The following is a 17,959-nucleotide window of genomic DNA, read 5'->3' as shown; positions in this document are numbered from 1 at the left end:
CACCTGGTTAGTTGCTTGGCCTGAGGCATCCCAGTACTGGTGCCTACAGGCATGTGGGCAGGGACTCTGTGGGATCCTGAGGCTCATAAGCTAGATGGAGGATTCCAAAGTGATGCTTGCCAACAGCAGTGTCTATATGATAGAACAAGCTCCCCCAAATGACGGCCACCAGTGTCTGTGTCCCCAGGGTGAGTGCCAATTGCCTCCTGCCTCTCTGGGAGACTCTTCAAGGTCAGCAGGTGGGTCTGACCCAGGCTCCTTTCAAATTACTGTTTCTGCCCTGGTTTCTGGAGCATGTGAGATTTTGTGTGTGCCCTTAAGAGTGGAGTCTCTGTTCCCACTGCCCTTGGTTCTCTGGAAGGAAAGCCCTGCTGGCCTTCAAAGCCAAATGTTCTGGTGGCTCGTCTTCCCAGTGCAGGATGACAGGGCTGGGGAGCCCCATGTGGAGTTCAGACCCCTTCCTTGGGGAGGACTTCTGCAGTTGTAATTCTCCTCCTGTATGTGGGTTGCCCACCTGGGGGTTTGGGTCTTGAGTATACTGCAACTCTACCTCTTCTACTCATCTTGTTGTGGTTTTTTCTTTATATCTTTAGTTGTAGATCTTTTCTGGTAGATTCCTGACTTTCTTATCAATAGTTGCTCTGTAAATAGTTGTAATTTTGGTGTGCCCATGAGAGGAGGTGAGCTCAGGGCCTTCCTACTCTGCCATCTTGTTGTAAGTCCTTTTCCTTTGTGCTTTTGTAACTTGCTCCCTCTTTCTGTGCACATGTGTGTGTGTGCATGTTTGTATATATGCACACATATACATATATTTGATTGTTTCTCCTGAACCATTTGAAAGTAAAGTTGCCCTTTACTCCTAAATGCTTCATTGCCTAATTCCTAAAAATAGGGATATTCTCGTATATAACCACAGCACAATTACCAAGTCAGTAAATTGATTAAATTCAATAAGTTTAACATTGGTAGAATACTTTTCCTAATGTACCATCCACATTGAATTTTGTCAGTTGATCCATTCATTTATTTTATAACATTTCCTCCATTTAGTATAGGATCCAGTCTGAGATCAGTCATTAGATTTAGTTGTCATGGTTCTAGTATCTCCTTTAATCTTTGATTTTTCTAGCATTTGTCTTTTATGACGTTGGCATTTTTTTAAGATGACATTTTCACCTTCCCACTCCCTGCTTTTTGTTTTTAACAGAACATTTCTCATTTTGGTTTTGTCTATTTTTTAATGAATAGTTTCAGATTACATATTCCTAACTGGAATATTATAAAGTGATATATTCTTCTCACAGTATCACATCTGGAGGCGTGTGCTGTCCATCTGTCCCTCATTGGTGATGTTAATTTTGATTATCCAAGATGTTGTTTGATTTATCTACTATATAGTTAAATTTTCCTTTGCAGCTAATAAGCAGTTCTCTGGGGAGACACTTTTAAGACCATTAATATAGCCTAACTTCATCCAAATTTCCCCCTAGATTTAGCATCCATTGATGATTCTTTATTGAAGTAGTCTGTACTGTGATGGCTGCAAAATGATGATTTTTCCAGCTCCAGCACTTCCTGCACACATTTACCAGTTGGATTCCACTAAGCAAAAGCCCTCCCTTTGCCTTTATTTGTGTGTGTGCCTATTTAACTATTTATTATCGGGCTAAGGACTCACGGGTTCCGCTTTTCTACAGGCCTGTAATTCATTACTGTCCTTAATTGTTTTGGTGCTCAAATTGTCACAGATTTGGTCAGTGGGAGCCTCTTCAAGCTGACTTTCAGGTCCTTGTAACAAGCTCCCATCATTCTTTGAGTACGTCCCCACTTTCTGGCATAACACATTCTAGGTGGAGCTACAGTTCCACATGTGAGACCTTCAGATACACAGGTGGCTCCAGTATAGTGTGTTTGGTGCTCCTGTGAGGATAAGCAGAGCCTGCTGTGGAAGCATAGTGGAGGGTCCTTTAGCCCAGAGTAGGTGGAGGAGAGTTATGGCAGCCGGACTAAGTTGCGGGGGGTGGTGGTGACTGTCAGTGGAAGCCTTCTTAGAGGAGGTGCCACCAATACTGACATGTACGGTATCAGTATGGCTCGGAGAAGCAGTGGGAGGGAGGAAGATAGAAAAGTATCTCAGGCAGATGGATGATCATGGGCTAATGCCCTGAGAGGAGGCAGTGTGGGACATCCATGCACAGGATCACACATAGCGCTGTTTGGTTGAGATTAGAAAACAGATACTCTGGCTGTGATGTGGGGGAAGGCAAGACCTGAGGTGGGAAGAGCAGCAGGAAGTTGCTAGTATAATGTTGATGAGAACAATATTCAGACATGCCCTGAATAATAGTAACTAATGCTTCCTGACTTACTACTGTTTGCCTTTTAAATTCTACTACAATTATTTCCATTTTTAAATATGAAGCTTCAAAGGCTTAAAAGCTGAGTATCTTTCCTAGATGCTACTAAATGGCAGAACCAGGGTGCACACCATCACCCATTTGATTTAATATTCTTGTTTAGTTGGTTGTGCAAGAATGGGAAGTCAAGGAGCACGCTCTGGTTTCTAGTTTTGTTAACTGAGTGAATAGTAGTAACATTCATAGAGAGAACACAGTGTTTGGGGAAGGATTGTGGTAAGGAGTTCCTTTTTGTACATATTGACTAATGTCTTTGGGTTTATCCAGATGGTGCTGTGTGTAAGGCAGTAGACTCTATGTGTCTGGAGTCTTAAGAGAGAGCATGCATGGTGCTTAATAGCAATTTGGGAATCATCAGCCTTTAAATGTTTTTGAAACCTTAGTAGTGGAGGTCATCACTAGGCACAAGGATGTAGAATGAGAAGACGAGGCGGCTTAGGGCCCAAACCAGGCAAGCATTAATGTGACAAGAGAGGCGGGAAGAAACCAGGCTAGTGTGATGTCATAGAGGCTGAAAAAAGGAAGGAATGATCAGTAGTGTCAGATGCTGCAAAGGTCAAGGGGCATAGGAACCAGAAGATAAATCCTCTGAATTTAGCAGCAGAGAGATGATGAAGAGAGTATTTCAGTGGAACAGTGATTTGAGCCAGATTAGAGCAGACTAAGGAATGCATTGCAGAGAGCAGAATTGTATATGGAGGCCAGAAAGCCTATATATATGTGCATATTGGAAGTTATCTTTATTCTTTTCCCATATTTTGATTTTTCTTTAGATTCACTAGATATCCTCCATGTTGATGTTGGAAGTCATTAAAGCAGTCCCTAATAGCTATTTATACCTGAGGTTAGGCAGAGTCTTATCCATAGGGGCTTTGTTGCCACCTTGTAGACACAAAGAGTATAATTACTCTTGACAGTCTTGGCTTAGAAGGAAGAAAAGAGAGCTCGATGCCCGGTAAAAGTCAAGAGATTGCATGCAAAATGAAATTCCCTGCTTATAATGAAAGTCAAATTTGAGATTACATGGTATTTATTTTTTAATTATATACTTAATTATAAAGCAGCAAAAGTAATTCAGTATTTTCCTGCAGCATTTTAAGGTTTTAAAATATTCTTGGGTCTTCCCTGGTGGTGCAGTGGTTGAGAGTTCGCCTGCCGATGCAGGGGACGCGGGTTCGTGCCCCGGTCCGGAAAGATCCCACATGCCGCAGAGTGGCTAGGCCCGTGAGCCATGGCCGCTGAGCCTGTGTGTCCGGAGCCTGTGCTCCGCAACGGGAGAGGCCACAACAGTGAGAGGCCCGCGTACCGAAAAAAAAAAAAAGAATTCTCTGTAGTTCTGTACATTGCCCCAGGTAATGGTATTATTTAAAGTTTCAGGGTCTGTTTGCAAGAAATGGATTTGGTGTGGGATGACCCTCCCTTATTGTGTAGTTTAGACTTGCATCTTAAAATCATGATTTCCGTGCATCTTACGAAGATGCAGGTGTTTAATTCTCAGTCTTAAAAATATTTTACCATCTCATGAGTGATCACAGCAGAAATATTATGAGATTGTATGGTATACACTGTACATTTTTCCCGTCATAAAAATGGGAGAGATAGATGAAAAATGGGTCAGTTAATTGACCTTGATGGTGCCACTTGATTTATGATTTCATTATTACTTCACTAGCTGCCTTTATTTACATGGGTGCTTAACTTGACTAATACCAGTGAGATTGGGGGTCACTTGCCTCTACTAAAACTGTGCCCCCAAATCCTGGCATCTTTGCACCTGTGCCAGTTGCACCAGAACTAGGTGAAACCTTAGCTAGGCAAGTCTGGCTACTGATGGACCACCAGCATCATCTTTGAAAGCGAAGGATTCTGCATTTCCATTTTTGTTTGCCCAGTAGTTTCATTTAGACATTGGGTTTGCTTTACTCAGAGTTCAAATTCAAGCCTTTTGGCTTCAAAGTACAGGGAGAATGTAAGGCAAACAGGACATGTGTGGTTTGTGGTGTTATTATCAATTCCTGTTGCCTGATTTTATTACTTCAGACATCAAAATGATTATCCCGCTTTAGAGGACTGATATGATAGCCCGTAGGAAAACATGAGTGATTATACATAAGTAGGATTTCTCAAGACTTAGAAAAATATGGTTGCCAAATAATAATACTCTGTATTTTTAATCTAGCTGCTGCTTTTTTCATTTTTGAAGCATTAAAATGGAACTGAAGGTTTGGGAATTCTGTCGTTGTTGTTTTTAAACCAGTGATTAGCTATATATTCCATCAGAAAAGTCTTTGGCTAAGTAGAATTTGTCCATTTTCCAACTTTAGAATTTGGTATACTTATTTTAGATTGCTCATTTTAATGTATTGATGGTTTCTATTTGAATAAAGTGAAATATGTAATTAAATTTAACCATACTTTAATTTCTTTTAATAGAAAATGACTGCAGTATTGGAAGATCATTACTATTGGAAGACCGATTAGCATCCATTTCATAAGAGAAGCTTGACCACCATTTGCTCTGGCATGGCGCAAAACAGTCCACAGCTTGACATGCAGGTTCTCCATGACCTCCGACAACGTTTCCCTGAGATTCCGGAGGGTGTGGTGTCTCAGTGCATGTTACAGGTAGATTACCCACCAATGATAGTGATATTAAAGTTACAGTTTACCTTATTAGAGGTGACTTTGTGTTGTAGTGACTAGAACTCAGTTAAGTTTTCTTGTTTATGTTGGGGGAACATTTAGAGCAGGATTTCTCAACCTTGGCCCTGTCGACATTTTGGGCTGGATATATTGTTTGTTGTGGGGGGTCTGCCTTGTGCATTGTAGGATGTTTAGTAGCATCCCTGGCTTCCACCCACTAAATGCCATTAGTATCCCTGCAGTTGTGACAACCAAAAATGTCTCCATGGGAGACAAAATCTCCATGTTCCATGGGAGGCACAATCTCCCCCATTGAGAACCAGTGATTTAGAGAAAAGAATAAAGGCGTGTAGCAAAAAGATTCTTCATGCATTTCACTTCTTAAATTTTGGGGGTTGTGTCATCAGTCCCCAAATCCTTAAGAGTTGAATTTGGATTTCAAATTTATCATTATAACTTCTTAAACTATATACTTTTTTAGCCTATTTTTTAAAGTTTTTAGAAAGTTCCCTCCCTTTCTTACTGTTTTTCTAGTTAGTAAATGCTTAACTAATATCTAATTTTAAGTGGAAGGCTACTTTCTTTAATCACATTACTTTTGTCTTGTTGTCTTCTATTGAAATAAATCTTTCATCTCTGATAGAACGTCTCTTCCCACTCAAGGGGCCACAGAAATAGGCCTAACACTCCCCCTGTTGAGTTTTGCATCATCCTTCACAGCATCGCAGTGTGTTTTGGGTTACAGCATTTCCCTAGTTGGTTGACTTTTGGGAGCAGTATTTCTGTCCTGCTCACTGGACTTCCGTAATTACACAATCAGTCCAAACTCTATGTTACTGCATAATATGCAAGCTTCTCCCTTACAGTGTGAGCTGCTCAGGATATAATGTAAACCTATATATAGTTGAGGTTAATTGCAAATAGAGACTCACAGATCAGTGGTGGTAACAGAGGTGCTTCCTTTGTTTGCAAGCCCTTCTACTAGGTCTCGTTTTTGTGTTATAGCTTGTCTTTATTTTTTCTACCATAACATTTCCAGTCTGAATTTCCACTCTTTACTTTAGCCCCATTTTGGTCTCTGGTAGAGCAAAGGTACTTCCCACTGGAGTGAAACCCTTCTAGTTTAAATCACCTTCCTAGCAGTTACCTTCCTAACTTATTCTAGGGCCCCCACCTTGTTTTCTTAATTTAATTTTATTTAGCCCTTTATTTTTTCAAGGCTTATTGTTTTCGTTTTACTAAATTGAAAGAATGGAACTTTAAATTCAACTCAGTGAACATTTGTTGATAACTTACATTGTTCTAAGTCTTTTACTTTTTTGTTCCTTTGGGATTAATATTGTTTATCAGTATGGACACTTAACACCTGCTGGCTCTGGAAAGTTTCTCTGTTTGCATTAAAGTATATAAGACTCAGTAGTTTGCCTTTTTTTCCTTTTAATTGAAGTATAGTTGATTTACAATGTTGTGTTAGTTTCAGGTGTACAGCAAAGTGATTCAGTTATACATAGGCATATATCCATTCTTTTTCAGATTCTTTTCCATTATAGGTTATTACAGGATTTTGAATACAGTATAGTTCCCTGTGCTATACAGTAGGTCCTTGTTTATCTATTTTATCCCAAACTCTTAATTTATCCCTCCCTCCCTGTCCAGTAGTTTGCATTTAATACACAAGCATTAAAGCCTCTCTTAGGTTATCATCCCCCAGTTTAGGACCACTTTTTAGGGGTATGATGCTTTATTGGCTCAGTCCTTTCATGAGTGTTCACATATATCTTCTTAAAACTTCTGACCTCTTTATCCAGCTAAACAATTTTTATTTCTTTATTCTTCATATTTATCATTTGATAAATTTTTTATCCTTTGTTTTTTCTTTTTAAGACATTTAGCAGGTCACATGTGACATTTGAATCTATTGTGGTGGTATTTTTAAAATACTTCCGTAAAGATGCTACTTAAATATCTTGCATTTGTGGTTTTAAATTTTTCTTCCTAAGAAAATGTACTCAGCTTGTCACTGTAGACATACATTTGAATAGGCTGACAACTCCAACTTTGCATCATTTAAATTTGTATCTTTTTTGTGGCAGTACTAATTAGGCAACCTAATTCAATGTAGAAAACATGAAATTTTAGGATAATGAATAAAAATGTTAAATAGTGAAGTGTCTGTTACTGCTTAGGTTTCAAATAAAACTCTAGTTTTTGTTCTCCTTTTAATCCATAGGTTTATTTAAAAAATTGAAGGAGCTAATAATCTTTTTTTTTCCCCTTCAGATATCTGTCAGTGACATTGTCTTGTTGGCAATCAGTTTGAATCCTTTGGCTCCAAATTTGCATAGTGTCTAGCAATATCTGTCTTCTCTCTTAATATCTGTCTTCCTTCCCTTGATCAGCATGGTTTCAAGCAGGATAAGAAAAAGCCCAAATTTAATTGTTTTCTTACATTTCAACAATTACTTTTTTCCTTGGCTCAGAAAGTATTTTAAAAAGTACTTGAGGGCTTCCCTGGTGGCGCAGTGGTTGAAAGTCTGCCTGCCGATGCAGCGGACACGGGTTCGTGCCCCGGTACGGGAAGATCCCACATGCCGCGGAGCGGCTGGGCCCATGAGCCATGGCTGCTGAGCCTGCGCGTCCGGAGCCTGTGCTCCACAACGGGAGAGGCCACAACAGTGAGAGGCCCACTTCAAATAAAAAAAAAAAAAAAAGTACTTGAATTTTAGTATCAAAAGTTTTATATAAGGAGAAGGATAAAAGTTATTATGGAGTTTTTGATAAAGCAATTCTTTGAATTTCTGAGAATTCATTTTACAAAGGTTTGCTTGACTGAATTTTCTTTTACTTCAAAAAGTTTCAGTATAGTAATGTACTTTTGGCCTAACATCCTGTCCCTTGAAATTACTGTGTGATAGTAGAAAGAGCACTGGGAGTCAAAAGACCAAGAATCTAGAACTGGCTCTCCAGTTAACTAGTTAAGCGCTTGTTATCAAGTCATGTAACTTCCCAGGCATCTCTTTGCTCATCTGTAAATGAGTTGAGTTGGAGTAGATGGGAACCCTAAGAGTTCTCTCAGCTCTAAAATTAAAAGATTTTATGTCCTGTTTTACATTTAGCTTTATTTGGTTCTCAGCAGAAGTGAAGTGTTTGCTTTCATTTTTATATAAAATGTACTTTTCCCTAGAATATAGTAATATGTGTATATGTGCATATCTGTATATATATTTATGAAATACGGAGAAGGTCATGATAATTGGGAAACTTCAATAGATTATCTCAAAGGTAATGAATAATTGTGTTTTACGCCAATAAAATAGTTCTGAATTTTAATGGAAAACTATCTTATAGTACCTTAAAATTTTCAAAAGAGGAAACCTTTTATTAGTTTGATTACTGTCACTTGGAACATCTAAAATGTCAGTTTGCTGTTTACCATCTTTGTGTATATAATTCAAAAAATTGAAATCTTTAAAAGATTTTGGAAGTTTACCAAGCTACGTTTGAGCGGGTAAAAACTTTTGAGACTGTGGGAGTGTGAATGAATTTCATTAAGGCAGTGAAGACCTGGTTTTGTGTTAAATTACCATAATTCGGCAAAGTCACGGAACCGTAATTCAAAAAGTGGATTTGGGGCTTCCCTGGTGGCACAGTGGTTGAGAGTCCGCCTGCCGATGCAGGGGACACGGGTTCATGCCCTGGTCCGGGAAGATCCCACATGCCGCAGAGCGGCTGGGCCCGTGAGCCATGGCCGCTGAGCCTGCGCGTCCGGAGCCTGTGCTCCGCAACGGGAGAGGCCACAGCAGTGAGAGACCCACGTACCGCAAAAAAAAAAAAAGTGGATTTGTTTTTATACTGATATCTTTTTTTAACTTAATCTTCCATAATGAAACAGACAGTTGAAGTTAGATAGGGTTAACTTTGGTTAAACGAAAAGTAAAGGCTGCTTTAGAATTTTTGTTGTTTTGAGTCTTTAGGAATTTTTATTATAACTTTTTTCTGTTTGGGGTTTCATTACCTTTTGAAAACTAATACATGGTTATTTTCATGTTTATCAGTTTAAATATTAATGATGGATATTACTTATACTTATATATTACAGCAAGTGTGGTGAATCCAAGATTAGCCCAGCATTTTAATTTGTTGAGATGCAACAAGTGTAAGATGAGTCCTGGATTTGGAGTCAGAAAATTTGGGGTTGAGTCACAGTGTTCATTAGTAGGTACTTTACATTTCTGTAGCAGTAGCAGTAGCGGCGTAGTTATGTGAGCTAAATGTCTGTAAAATAATATGGATTGTTTGGGATCTCCTTTTCAGGGTCAATGACCATAAAGCTTTTTTGTGTTTAAAATACTGTTCTCTACTTATTCTGTGACAGTTATATTTACATAATTCTGTGGCAAAGCTTGACTTCCCACTATTAGGATTTGTCCATTTTGCCAATGTTATTTTTACCATTTCTTCCCCCTAGAACAACAACAATCTTGAAGCCTGTTGCCGTGCGCTTTCCCAGGAGAGTAGCAAATACTTATATATGGAATACCACAGTCCAGATGACAACAGGATGAATAGAAATCGCCTTTTGCATATTAACCTGGGTATTCATTCTCCTAGTAGCTACCACCCAGGAGATGGAGTGCAACTTAACGGTGGTCGAACACTGGTACATAGCTCAAGCGATGGACATATTGATCCACAGCATGCAGCAGGCAAACAGCTGATATGTTTAGTTCAGGAACCACACTCAGCTCCAGCTGTTGTCGCTGCTACTCCCAACTACAATCCATTTTTTATGAATGAACAGAACAGAAGTGCAGCTACTCCTCCTTCACAGCCACCTCAACAGCCATCTTCCATTCAAACAGGAATGAATCCATCTGCTATGCAAGGGCCTTCACCACCACCACCGCCACCTCCTTCATACATGCACATACCTCGGTATAGTACAAATCCAATTACTGTTACAGTATCCCAGAACCTCCCTTCTGGACAGACTGTACCAAGAGCTTTACAAATTCTTCCACAAATTCCAAGCAATCTTTATGGGTCTCCTGGTTCTATCTATATTAGACAGACATCTCAGAGTTCATCAGGAAGACAAACTCCTCAGAGTACGCCATGGCAGTCCTCACCACAGGGCCCAGTGCCTCATTATAGCCAGCGTCCTTTACCTGTTTATCCGCATCAACAGAACTATCAACCTTCTCAGTATTCTCCCAAACAACAGCAGATCCCTCAACCTGCTTACCATTCACCACCACCTTCTCAATGTCCTTCACCCTTCAGTTCTCCACAGCATCAAGTACAGCCATCCCAGTTGGGCCACCCTAGTTCCCATGTCTTTATGCCACCTAGTCCTTCAACTACTCCACCCCATCCATATCAACAAGGACCTCCTAGCTATCAGAAACAGGGAAGTCATTCAGTAGCCTATCTCCCATATACACCATCTAGCTTACCCAAAGGATCCATGAAGAAGATAGAAATTACAGTCGAACCCTCTCAGAGATCTGGGACAGCAATTAATAGGAGTCCTTCACCTATCAGTAATCAGCCATCTCCACGGAATCAGCACTCATTGTACACAGCCACCACGCCACCTTCAAGTTCTCCTTCAAGAGGGATATCCAGTCAACCAAAACCTCCATTTAGTGTCAATCCTGTGTATATTACATATACACAGCCAACTGGACCTTCTTGCGCTCCATCACCATCTCCTCGGATGATACCAAACCCAACTACAGTTTTTAAAATTACTGTAGGCCGAGCAACAACTGAAAATCTTTTAAATTTAGTGGACCAAGAAGAACGTTCTGCAGCCCCAGAACCTATTCAGCCCATTTCAGTGATACCAGGCTCTGGGGGAGAAAAGGGAAGCCATAAATATCAGAGAAGTTCTAGTTCTGGATCAGATGACTACGCCTATACACAAGGTAATTTTACCCTTTTTTTGAAATTTAATCTTTGTGGTGAGGTGGCAGTCTCCTATTCAAAATAAAATAATTTATATTAGCTGTTTAATTTTAATTAAATGTTTAGTATTTATTAAATATTGGGCACTAGCATTGCTATTAAGAATAGGGTTAGTGCTTCAGAATCATCTACAGACTTTGCTTTAAAATATAAAAATATAGGCATGATAATAGTGACCTCTAAAAGACTTCTTTTTTAGGAAGAACATTCACTGGGAGAAAAATATAGAGAAGTGAAACCAATATTGTCAAAAATACAAACTACAGAGTGGGAAAAAAAGATTCATAGAGGGTGGACTAAAGTTTATCAAGGTGAAAAATTTGAATATTTTCTAAGAGGATGGCCTGAAGGGTGTAATATTTATAAGTAATATATTTATAAGAAGTGGGATTGGTAATGAAGAACATTATTGGATTAGTTCACAGTGGACCTAACTAAATATAAGGAGAATAGAGTATTTTAAAAGTTTGTTTCAAGATATGTGATAATTTAGTATTCTTTCAGTATATAAGAAGGGAAGTAATTATGATTGTAATTCAATATTCCTGGTTTTGAGCCTGTTTAAAACGCACACAGGTATAGTTAAAGAGAATCTTGGGGAAATGAAGGACAGTAGAACAAGAGGAATGTACAGATGGTGTCATTTTGGCAGAAGTTACAAGAGCTAAATTAAAGCAGATTTGAAGGCAGAATAGCATTAGAAAGACATGAGAGTAAATGTCACCTGAAGTTGAATGACAGGGTTCTTTACAGGTATTTCGTACATTAGCAATGCATATAGAAATTTCCCAGTCACTTGTTCAATGTTACTTTCTGCAATGACTTTATCTGTAATGCTATAGCCTTGCTGTTACATCAGCGAGCAAGGATGGAGAGGTTAGCAAAGCAATTGAAACTTGAGAAAGAGGAGCTAGAGCAATTGAAGGCTGAAGTTAACAGTATGGAGCATGACCTGATGCAGAGACGGCTCAGAAGGGTCAGCTGCACCACTGCGATCCCAACGGTGAGTACGATCTATTAGGATGCATGGATAGGAAGGTGGACATGTTGGCTGTCCAGGCTGTTTGTTTTTCTTTTAGGTTCTGTTCCTGGCACAGTTTTGGTTTTGTTTCTGTTTTTTAAACAATGGATGAAGGACTTCTGCCTTCTTTTCTCATCAAAATAATTTGATGCTTTATTTTTCTTTCTCGTGTGAATTCCATAGACTCATCACTATTTTCAAATACTGACAGTTATAATCAAGGTAAAGCATCTCATTCACTATAAATTGCTTTCTGTCCGAATAGAAATGAAAAGTACACCTTGACCAAATATTTTATACATTGTTCTCATGTATTCATTTATCCTTTTAAGCATATTGTATATATATTTTTCAAACATTTAAAAGTTATTTTTCTAAGTACATTAATGCACATGAGTTAGATCAAGATGAATATGCATGTTGGGAAAGTGTTGACTATAGAATATTTTAAAGCAGAGCAATTTGGTTAGTGTAAATAATTGTAGAAACTAAGATAATAGTATTAACAGCGGTCCTAACAGGAACTGCTCTCATGAAAAGATTCGGTAATATATTTTTAACATGTTGGTGAATATTTGTGAGTTCTAAAGTTCTTTAAAAATTCCGAAAAATTGGAAACAGGTGTCCTAAAATCCTGTGACATCACAAGCTTTCTGTGATCCAACCTATCATTTCGTCTTTCAACATTGATTCGTTCAACAAGCATTTTTTTTTACAGTTTATGAATGTGGTCCTATACTAGGAGCTTAGTGTATACCTGCTAGTGGGAGAAATAGACCCATCAGTAGATAACTGTGATACAGTATGGTAAGTGCTGTGTCTGCTCACGGGTAATGAGAGAACTCATACATCAGCTAGTTTATCCGTGTATACTCAATACACTTTTTGCTCGCTCACATTACGCTCCTGCTGCAGTGGTCTTCTGAAGCTCTGTGTATATGTATAAATGCTGTCTGTTCTTCAGGGCTGAACTTAATCTCTACTTTTTCATGGAGCCATTCCTCATGTTCTTAACTGTCTCTTAACTAAGGGTAATCTCTTTCTCAGAGTGCACAAGTTTAGAGAAGTTAGTGTATATGTCAGGCCTCTTGCAGACAGGATGTCTGCAGCTATGCCCTCATAGAGAAGTTTTTAACTGAAGTTCGTGGCTTCAAAGGAGATCCGTGAGTCCCTGAAATTATATGCAGAGTTTCATATGTGTGTTTATATGGGAAGCAGGTCTCTAGCTTTCATCTGATTTTCATAAGGTTATTAGAACTCACCTTTTTCCTTTAAGTTAATAACTGTATGAAAATCAGTATTATAGCATAACCTAAAAATACTAAACAGTACAGTATTGCTATGTAGACATAGAGGAAAGGGGAAGGCATTTTAGAAGGGAAAAAGAGCATGAGGTAATGAAGGCTTGAAGTCAAGACAGACTTTAAGGAGTCTTTACAGTTCCCTCATTTAAGCTGAGATTTCTGATGTCTTAACACGTTAATATGCATAGGTAGAATAGTGGAGGTGTTTGAACTGTATTCTGCTGGTAATGGGGAACCAGTGGAAGTTTCTGAGAAGTTAACTATTGAGAAAAAGGCATATTTAATAATGTAATGGAATTTTTTCTAATATTGACTAAATACCTAAGTATAGTCAATATCAGAAGTGAGAAGGAAGGGTTTTAATTACTTAAGACACATGGAAAATTACAAAGCTATCTTTTCTTCCCCCCCCCCCCCCCCCCCCCGCGGTACGCGGGCCTCTCACTGTTGTGGTCTCTCCCGTTGCGGAAGCACAGGCTCCAGATGCGCAGGCCCAGCGGCCATGGCTCACGGGCCCAGCCGCTCCGCGGCATGTGGGATCTTCCCGGACCGGGGCACGAACCCGTGTCCCCTGCATCGGCAGGCGGACTCCCAACCACTGCGCCACCAGGGAAGCCCTACGAAGCTTTCTTTAATTGAAAGATGATACTGTAAATCACATCTATGCCTCATTTTTTTTCCCCAATCAAAATCTTAATTATATCCTCTGATTGGGGGAGATATTGAAGAACATAACCCAAATGGGAATCCACCAGTGGTGGGTGGGCACTTTGGAGTCCTTTAGGTACTTGTAGAGTATAAACAGATTTTCTTAGCATAGAAGTCATTTCTCTAAAATAACCATGTAAACTTTTTTAGCAACTTCTTGCTGTATAATAATCCCTGCTAAAGCCCTATTGATTTCTTTGTTGTTGGAAGTAGAGAATTGTCTAAGGTAGCATAGATCAGTGCTTTAAAAAAAAAACCAGATTTTACACGAGAGCTTTTATTGATGAGACTTCTTTAGAAAAAGAGGGAAGTTAGTCAAACTGCTGCCCTATGCTATAATTTATTTTTAACTTTTTGTTACAGAGTTTCAAACATACATAAAATAAGCAGAATAGTATAGTGAACTCCTGTGTAGCCATCACCCAGCTTCAGAGATTAGTGGCTCATGTGGGTGATAATATCTGAGAGGTGAGAAATTTGAGTGTGTGATTCCCATGTGTTTCCACTGCCAGGCCTAGAGTAAAATAGAAGACTAATAGGAATGCGTGGCTGAAGAACAATTATACATGGTGGTTAAGATCTGGGCTCTCAATGCAGGTGTGAATTTGAATCCTACTTCTTTCTGCTCCTTCTGTGTCACTCATATATCCTTGGATAAGCAACTTCCTTTATGCTTGTTTTCTGGGGAGTACCCATCTCATGGGATTTTTGTTAGAATTAAGTAAGATAATATACATTAAACAATTTATACAATGCCCAACAGATAGTATTCTTACAAAATAAATGTTGTTTACAAGATACTGGAGAAATCTGCTTTAGGTATATATATATATATATATACATAACACAAATGTGAAATACTTTGAAAAAACTTGATTTCCTTTTAACTTTAGGAACATGTATAACATTAAGGGTATATATTATGTAGGATATTAATTAAGAAATAAAGCATTTAGTCATAATTCCATTTTTGTTCATAGAGGCTCATTCGTGGCACCATGATGTAGTTGAAAGGGTGCCTACATAGGCTCTGGAGCCAGAATAACTCTTTACTCACTGGTTCTAACTTCTCTGTATCTGATTTTCCCTATCTATAAACGGGAATTATAAGAGGTATATTTTAATATTATTGTCAAGATAAAGAGGCAGTATATGTAAACTGCCTGGTGTGAAGTGGGTGCTCAATAAATGGGTATCACTATCATTGTCCCACTCGTGTAGGATTATACAAGAGAATTAACTTTTTTGCTGCTAAGCACATATTGCCTCCTTTACGTTTCAAACTAATTTCTTACCAAGTAGTGTATAAAAAAATTGGTTAGAAACCTGTGTGCCTCATGAAACTGAAATGCAGGTTTGTGACCAGCTATATGTGCAGTTGCAGATGATTATAGAGGGGCAGTGAAATAACCTTTCCAAGGAGGGCAGAAGTGAAGGATGCATAACGGCCATCAGTTTTCTCAGTCTCCTGTTTGCAAAGCATTTTATTAAATGCTGTGGGAGATGTCATCTCTTAACAACATCTGTATGTGAAAAGACATACATATATCTGTCTGTGAACCTGTACGTGTGTGTTTGTGTGTGTGTGTGTGTGAGTGTGAGAGAGAGAGAGAGAGAGAGAGAGAGAGCAGGAAAAGATAACGTAAGACAGTAAATCAGAAGTGCTGGCCAACTAAATAGTAGTGATATTAAGTACTTTCAGAGTTCTGAGATAGAAATGTTAGTTTTTGCTAGTAGGGTTCAAAGATGGGACACTTTCATGGAGAAGGGGGAAATTTAAGTTATACCTTGAAGGAAAAATAAGATTTTAATAATCAGAGAGCTTCCAGTTATTCCCTCCCACAAGTTTTTCCCCTTCATTCATCTTGTCCTGATTAATTGGGTTTTGGGACCAACCCACAATCCCAGACGCGTAACTGGGGCCAAACCATGAAAGAACATTAGTGGTCTTCGACTTTGGTCTCTGAGACAACTTCTTAAACTGATGGAACAGGTGACTCAAGGTATTTCTGCCACCTTTTGGAAAAAAGCTTAGAATTTTTTACTTGGAAATGTCAGATATAAAACATCCTGGTACTTTACAAACAAGTCTGAATTACACACAACCAATCTTGAAACCCCCTCCCCCATGAAAATACCATATACTTTTGGACAAATGGTAGTAATGTTTCAGAAACAACTTTTTTTCCCTCAATCAGAAGCTATGAAGATAGACATAGGAATCTTACAGATAAACTCTTAGTTTTAGCAAGTTCCAGTGGTTCTACTGTCTTTGGAAATGAGCGTGGTGACGAGAGCTTTTTTGTTATTATAAGCCCATGTATAGTAGCCTCTTGAGTATAAAGTATATTATAATATTTCCATACTTAGTTACAGAGCTTCACTATTCAGGACTGCTGTGGCTGAAACATTCCCTTCCCCCTGCAAATACATAGGAAGGATTTGCTCCTTTAGGTACTTTCCCAGTGATTCTACAAAGAAAAGAATAGGTTCTTTCACATATTCCTAGGAAGACAGCATCACTCTTTGAAACCCTTGACCAAGTGCTTTATCTTTAATATAAATGCTCAGATATGTTTTAAACTTTTAATATTTAATTACAAGGTGTAAGCATTTTGCATGTTAACATCACATGGTTTGCCCCTAGGAAGGAGAAAAGGAAAGCAGTCCCTAATAAATATTTCTCAATGACTTTTTTGTTCCCCTAGCATTCTAAGGGATTGTAGCTCTTATTATATTCTGCCTGTTATATCATTTAAAACTTTTGACACCTGCTAATGTAATGGGCATTCCCAGTTATTCTGATAATATGTCCTAACAGCATAATATTTTGCATTATTGGTAATTAAGATAACCCATTTTGCTTATTTTTCTTTTGTATTTAGTTTTTAGCAAAACTACATGTTTTTAACAGTATTGTCTTCCTATCATAGCAGATATTTATCTTTTACTTCATGTAGTTGAAATCACCTGAGTAACTGGGTTAATAGCTGTGCTGTGCTGAAGGATTCAGTACCCATGCCTCTGGAGTCTAAACTCTTATTTTTTACTGTACATATATGTAAATAGTAAGGAAATTCAGAATCTCGAGGGAAGTAGCAGCTTCCAAAAAGCTTTATTTAACTGAAAAATAGGGCTCTCTTCACATTTCAGAGTCTCATGTATGCCCCTGAAAGACCTAGGGAGTAGGCTGGGCTGGAAAGGTCAAGGCAGAAGGAAACAGAGTTGGAGGAAGAATGGAATCCATTTGTTTCTGAAATTTTCATGTACTAGATTAATAGCTTCCTTTGATCTAGGAAAAAAGACAGATTTCCATATAAGTTTATACGGAAGACCTCTATATAAATCCTGGCTTTATCAATTATGTTTCTTATAACCTTGGGAAAATGATATAACTTCTTTGTGCCTCAGCTTTCTCATGTATAAATTGGGGGTGATATCAGTACTTACCTGGGAAGATTGGAGGAAAGAATGAGAGAATTCTGGTGAACATAGTGCCTGACAATTAATAAGCATTAATTAAAATTAGTACTGTGGTAATTTTTACCAGCCTTGACGAGACTAAAATCGTGGACGTTGCTTGTTTAAAAGGTTGATTCTTAGTTTCCCTTACCATGAAAACGTAGACGTAAAATACTCTCAATGCTTTGTGATTAAAATATGGTAGTATTTGTATGAGAGAACATAGTGTAGTATTACAGCCCCGCCACATTATATGCAGATTTTGTTTATATGTGGCCATATTGATGTCACCACTTTATTCCTTGAAAAACATACAGGACTTCTTAAACATGTCCTCTAACGGATTAGGGCCATTTTCTTGGTAATAACCAATCAGAACGATTAACGTGAATAGCAGTTCTTAAATGTTGGGCTTGATAATGACTTTCCCACAA

The 17,959-nt window shown here is 38.5% G+C and overlaps 1 protein-coding gene across 1 annotated transcript in view; it reads left to right on the top strand.

Moving 5' to 3' along the window:
* Positions 1-17,959, top strand: part of TAB3 (TGF-beta activated kinase 1 (MAP3K7) binding protein 3) — a 58,684-nt gene that overhangs the window by 25,607 nt on the left and 15,118 nt on the right. The window contains exons 2-4 of the mRNA XM_082864703.1: positions 4,851-5,042; positions 9,529-10,990; positions 11,873-12,033. Of these exons, the coding sequence (XP_082720829.1) occupies positions 4,941-5,042; positions 9,529-10,990; positions 11,873-12,033 (1,725 nt within the window). The 5' untranslated portion in view covers positions 4,851-4,940. The remainder of the gene's footprint in view (positions 1-4,850; positions 5,043-9,528; positions 10,991-11,872; positions 12,034-17,959) is intronic.

Source organism: Leucopleurus acutus (assembly GCF_964270905.1).
Source record: "Leucopleurus acutus genome assembly, chromosome: X".
In the NCBI taxonomy this organism is placed as follows: domain Eukaryota; kingdom Metazoa; phylum Chordata; class Mammalia; order Artiodactyla; family Delphinidae; genus Leucopleurus; species Leucopleurus acutus.
The sequence above is the reverse complement of the archived record's forward strand: the minus strand, read 5'-3'. Positions and strand labels throughout refer to the sequence as shown.